At 48.6% G+C, this 6,000-nt stretch overlaps 1 protein-coding gene across 1 annotated transcript in view; it reads right to left on the bottom strand.

The window, feature by feature from the left end:
* Window positions 1–1,227: 1,227 nt before the first annotated feature.
* The window catches only part of Parp16 (poly(ADP-ribose) polymerase family member 16), a 28,394-nt gene continuing 23,621 nt past the window's right edge, over window positions 1,228–6,000 (bottom strand). The window contains exons 5-6 of the mRNA XM_038321464.1: window positions 4,140–4,281; window positions 1,228–2,600 (exon numbers count right to left, since the gene is read on the bottom strand). Coding sequence (XP_038177392.1) covers window positions 2,465–2,600; window positions 4,140–4,281 — 278 coding nt within the window. The 3' untranslated portion in view covers window positions 1,228–2,464. The remainder of the gene's footprint in view (window positions 2,601–4,139; window positions 4,282–6,000) is intronic.

Raw genomic sequence — 6,000 nt, 5'->3', positions numbered from 1 at the left:
CAGACACTGACATGTAGTTGACGAGCTGGGAGGGTGCTTCTCACAAGGCCAACGCATCAGGGGCCCCAGTGTGAGGTGGTGGCACCTGAGCACCCCTGACCTCTCTGCCATCAACTGTCCGGGGATATTCCTCCCCAGTGGGCACATTAAACAGAGAGGAAGCTCCTTCCTCCTGAGCCCCACCCCTAGGTTCTCAGCTTCCCTTCCTCAGAGCTACTGCTCAGATGGCGTCTGGCTTAGGTAGAGGCTGAGTGGAGTTGAGTCTTTGAGGCCCTGTCTCCTTCCTGGCTGATCATTTCCCGGTGCCCAGAGGTCTCACCTTACCTTGCACAACTAACTCTCCTCAGGGCCAGTGCACCCACGAGACAAAAGAAGCTTGGCGCTTCAGACCCATAGTTGGGAAAAGTTTTAATTTCTTTTAAAACCAGAAGGGGAAAGCATGCTTTTCTTTAATCTTAGCACTCGGGAGGCAGAGGCAGGCAGATCTCTGTGAGTTCGAGGCCAGCCTGGTCTAGAAGAGTGAGTTCCAAGACAGGCTCCAAAGCTACACAGAGAAACCCTGTGTCTCAAAAACCAAAACCAAACCAAAACAAAAAAGAATGGAGTTTTTCAAGTAAATAGCATGTATCTCCAACTCCAAGGGATCTGGTTTCCCTGGGTACGTGCGCGCTTGCACATACACACACACACACACCCTTCAAAAACAAAACAAACAAAAAGCCCAGAATATTCAATGCAACCCCTTTCTGTGGGTTTGGCAGAAGCTCCACCTAGCTCTGAGGATGGGTATGAGAAACCAGCCTTCAGGTTCAACTCCAGTTCCACCGTTTCTTCCTGGTGGACAAGCCATTAAGCTTTCTGGCCTGCCTTCAGATCCTTATCTGCTAAAGTACACAAGCCTGTAATAAACAATTGTGGAGACCAAATAAACAATACACATATATAGTCTATGGTAGTGGTCCTGTAGTCCTGACCAAGTGTTTCTCCCTTATAGCATCTCAGGACACCAGCTTCCCCCTGAAATGCTTGTCTACCTGCCCACACTGCTGGACTGCCAGCTCCTGGTGGGTAACTTGATACTACTTGTACCCCTATGCATAGCACACAGTAGTGGTTCACGTCTGTGAGGTCAACGCCTACGAGTCCCACTGCCACTCCTGTCCTCCATGAAGGAAAAGAGTAAGGTTCTCAACACTGAGTACAGCCACGGACAGACACGGAGACAGCTTGGTATTTAGGAAAATATCTTTATTGTTTTTTAAATGTCCTACTATTTGATTTAAAAAGCATAGTAGTGGCTTTTCACAAACTTTACAAATTGTAGAAAATGATTTTCTCATTCTCTATGAAAACTTCATTCCCGTTCAACAGGGTTCTTTTCTGGTTGAAGCCTGGCAGGAAGGAGGGAATGAACAACACAGCACGGACAGCTAGGGACTCTCTCCTCACACACTAAAGCTCAGGCTGAGTCCCAAAGACGACGGCTCCTCTGAGGGAGACCCAGCCCATGAAGATGTGTGGCCAACTGAGGCAGGCCTCTCTTTTGAAGGCCAGCAGGCCCCTGAAGGCCTAGAGTGTTGTATATCAAGGCAGCTTCGTGGGAACGAGGACCATAGCGAGCTTATGGCTTGGATCCTTCTCCCTGTAATACAGCCAGGAAAGAGGCTGTGGACCCAGGCCACTTGGTGCTCCAGGTTTAGACATCTCCCCTTTTATTTGGCTCACAGAGGCTAATTTGTCAGTCACTTAAAAACAAACAACGAAAGCAGAAAACAAGCATTTGGTTCCGTTTCAGCTGTAATCAGCAGTTGGCCATTTTTAGAAAACAATGTCAGAGTTTGCTAGTCGTTAAGTCTGCATTTTGTTATCCGGCGGAGGCTCCTTCTCTCGTGTGGTTAAGGAGGGAGGGAGGGACAGCTGTAGCAGAAACTGTTTGTTGATCTGAGAAAACCGTTCAAATGTTTTGCACCCGCAGACTAAAGCTGATGGAATCCCCAAATGATCCCACTGATTTGAATGAGAAACACGACCGTCCCTCTTGGGTGTCTTGAGTCAAAACAAGGCAACCACTTAGTGATTTATCACCCCCAAGTTCTGTCTTCCAAAAGGCATTAGAGAAAGGGCCAGCCTCCCTCTGAGCGATTGGAAACACCACCGACAGCTTGGACACTTTGCTTTTAAATGCAGAAGGAGTTACTTTCCTGTTGGCCTTGGCTGAAGAGCCACCTCCCTAACTATTTAGGAAGAAGCAGACAAGCGAGGGGCCAAGGGCCCCATTGACTGGACTGTGACTGGGCACATCATCAAAGGCAATCAGTAAATGTATGGCATATGAAAATTGTCCTGTGCACCCCCCCTTGCAACTGGTCCACAAACTTGGCCTGACTGGCTATGGGATGCAGGAGGTAGAGAACAAGCTTCCATAAGGCACATGGTGAGCGGTCCCCACTCCAAGTGCCCGTGATCATCCCTTCACTCGGTTCCAGAAGTGTTGAAAAGCAGAGGAGTTGGCGACACTCACAATGAGCAGCAGCAGCAGATACAGGGACATCATGACCATGAACCAATGGCTGGACAACCAGGAGAGCTGGCGTGAGGCCCTGCCCAGAGGGAAAAAGAGAGTTGGCAACTCGGGAAAAACATTTTTTGTTTTAAGTGTATGCAAGAAGTTCTGGCTCAGAGAACACAACATGATGGATTTCATCCTCTGTGAGCCTTCAAGGGAAGCTTCGTGCGGCTCTGTCTGAGAGACCTGGGGCTGTTGGCCCTGGCACCACCAACTCGCCTTTCAACACAAGATTTTCTAACTGCACAAACACGGCTATGCAATGAGCTCACCCACTCTTCCCCGGTTAGCTCCTCTATTGCCTTTTATAACTCACTTTTCTTAAGGCTTTGGTATTTAAAAGGATGCCCCATCTCAGGGTGTCTGCACAGATGGTGGCAAGTTCCTTAGCGAAGGTCTTTTCTGTATGAGCAGAGACAAATGTGAGCTGGGGGAATCTTTTTTATTATTGTGTGTGTGTGTGTGTGTGTGTGTGTGTGCGCGCGCGCATGTGTGCGTGTGTACATGTGTGTGTGCGTGTGTGCATGGAGGCCAGAGGATGGCTGGTGAGAGTCAGTTCTCTCCTTCCACCACGTGGGTCACAGAGACTGAATTCAAGCTGTCCGGCTTGGTGGCAGGCATTCTCACCAGCCTGGGAATCTTTGTGCTACACTGGGAGGTGTTCTAAGCCATCCAAATGTGCACAGAAAACACTCGCTAGGGAGTTAGTTAAGAATGGAGTTTTTCAAGTAAATAGCATGTATCTCCAAATCCAAAGGATCTGAAGTCCTTCTGGTTTCCCTGGGTGCACGCGCGCATGCACACACATACACACACACACACACACACACACACACACAATTAAAAAACAAAACAAACAAAAAGCCCAGAATATTCAATGCAACCCCTTTTCTATGGGTTTGGCAGAAGCTCCACCACAGACTCTAACAACATAGTAAGATGACAAAATGACAGTCCCCCTAGGGACCCTGAACATCTTCCTATCACCATGCTATTGGATGGAATGGGATGTGGCCTCCTCTGCAGTCCTCCAGAGCTAAAAGCCCTCCTCTGCTGCTGGGCTCAACCCTCTTCTGCCTTTCTTTATTTCATATCTTCTGCCATGCTGGGGATCGCACCCAGGACCTTTGTGTGCTAGGCAAGCACTCTACCACTGAGCTACATCCTTGACATCAACGCATTAGAGAGATGAAGATGAAGCATCTGGGTCCATGGTAGGTTCAGCTGAGCTACACATTCTCAGCCACTGTCTGGTTCTCATCCTGCCTCTCGGCTCAATCTCCAAAATGGAGTTCAGACAAACCAATTGCCCAGGGAGCCCTAGTTTGACTTCATGTACCCCTCAAACAGGCTTGTTTCCAAACCGATCTTCTCCACTAGTATTTTGGTCCCCTTGGAGTCAGAGCTACATACGTCTTCTCTACCTCTTCCCTCAGGTGACCAGCATCCTGGGCGTTTGCTTTACACACATCAGAGGCCCCAGGCTGAGGGAGAGGCAATGCTGACGGCTGAGCAATTGACACTCTGAACACAGCAGCCATCTCCTAAGTTCACGTAGGGACCACCTGCTTACCTCCTCGGCTGTTTCTGAGAATACACCAGCAGGTACTTCACCCGAAGAAGTTGGTTGTTGGTGACTACGAAGTACTTAGGAGGGACATCTCCCCCTTCACTGTGCTTGATTCTTGCTCTGCTGCGGTCAATTTCCTTGGTATCTGAAAAAGGAGAGAGAAACACACGCTTTGTCGGGTGTCGTGCGGGGATGGGGAACGCAATAACAAAAGTGGCAAATTAGAAATAGAATTGAGTCAAGGTTCATGGTCCTGAGGCACAAAGTCAGCAGGCTGAGGACTGCACCCGTGTTCCTGTGTGAATCAGCACAGAGAACAGGAGATTCTGGCAGGCAGGAAGGCAAATGGGGAAGAGAGACTAGGAAAACAGAGAAGAAAATCCGCTGAACGGAACAAGCAGAAGGCAGACGCAAACGGAAGGCTGAAACGGCTGATCAGCGTCACATACCGAGGGCCAGGACCAGGACTCATGGGAGAGCAGAGCTGCTTCAGCAGGACTGCTGATTTATTTATCTGTTTAGAGACCAGTCACCCGTGCCTGAACTCAAGGCCTAGCTAAGGGTGACCTTGAACTTCTGACCCTCTGATCTCCACCTTCTGAGTGCTGGGCTAGCAGGCTCACACTACTGTACCAAGTTGATGCTGTGTTGAAGGTGAAACTCAGGGCCTCAGACTTGCCAGGTGAATACTCTAGCAATTGGGCTACAACCCCAGGGCCTAGGAGGCATTCTGAATAAACCACACTAGATTCGAGTTCTCAGAACACTTACCCCCACCAGGCCTGGTGGAGCACAGCTTTGACCTCAGCACATTTTTTTTGAGACACAGTCACGCTATGTAGTTCTGGCTGTCCTGGAACTCACAATGTAGACCCACTTGCCTCTGCCTCCTGATTGCTGGGATTAAAGGCTTGAGAGGGAGGCAAAGGCAGACATATTGCCTGTGAGTTCATGGCCATCCTGGTCTACATCTGAGTTCCGGGACAGCTAGGGTTACTATGTAGTGAGATTCTGTCTCAAAAACACAAACAAGAAAACAGATAAAGACTTCCACCACTCCTACCAAGACTTTTGTTTGTTTGAACTTGCTACGTAGCTGAGAATAACCTTTAACTCCTGACCCTCTTCTCTACGTCCCCAGTACTGGAATTACAGGTGTCTATGACCATGCCCTGCCCAGGATTTTAAGGGGAAAAAAAAATTTTTTCAGACAGGATCTCACTATGTGGCTCTATCTAGTCTGGAACGATGGAGAGCAGATTGGCCTTGGTACTCAGAGATCAGCCTGCCTCTGCCTCTACCTCTCAAGTGCTGAGATTAAAGGTGTGCATCTCCATACCTTTTTCTTTCTTTCTTTCTTTCTTTCTTTCTTTCTTTCTTTCTTTCTTTCTTTCTTTCTTTCGGATTCTATTTGAGACTGGATCTAATGTAGCCGAAGCTGACTTCAAACTCACAACGTAGCTAAGGCTAGTCCTTATCTGCTGATGCTCCTGTTCTACTTCCCACTCACTGAGACTACAGGCTTGTGCCAGCACACCAGGCAAAACTCTTGTTTTTTGTTTTTGTTGTTGTGGGATTTATGTGTACTTGTGCAGTGCTGAACCCAGGGCCTTGTACATGCTAAGCAACTACTTAAGTCTGGTCTGAGTGGGAGGGAGGACACTCTTTCCTGTTAACAACACGGAAAGGCTTTATCAAACACAAGCCAGGGCTCTGGGCAGCAGAGGCTGAGCAGTTGTGTTTTGATGTCTAATGTCTCCATATGCAAACTTGCTAAGAATTACGCACGCGAGCGAGCGTTCGTGCTGTCTGGTTTGGGAGGGTGGCGTCAGACCTGGGCCTGTTCCTTGGGTCCAGTTGTTTC

The sequence above is a fragment of the Arvicola amphibius genome, chromosome 3 (assembly GCF_903992535.2).
Source record: "Arvicola amphibius chromosome 3, mArvAmp1.2, whole genome shotgun sequence".
NCBI classification, from domain to species: domain Eukaryota; kingdom Metazoa; phylum Chordata; class Mammalia; order Rodentia; family Cricetidae; genus Arvicola; species Arvicola amphibius.
The sequence above is the reverse complement of the archived record's forward strand: the minus strand, read 5'-3'. Positions and strand labels throughout refer to the sequence as shown.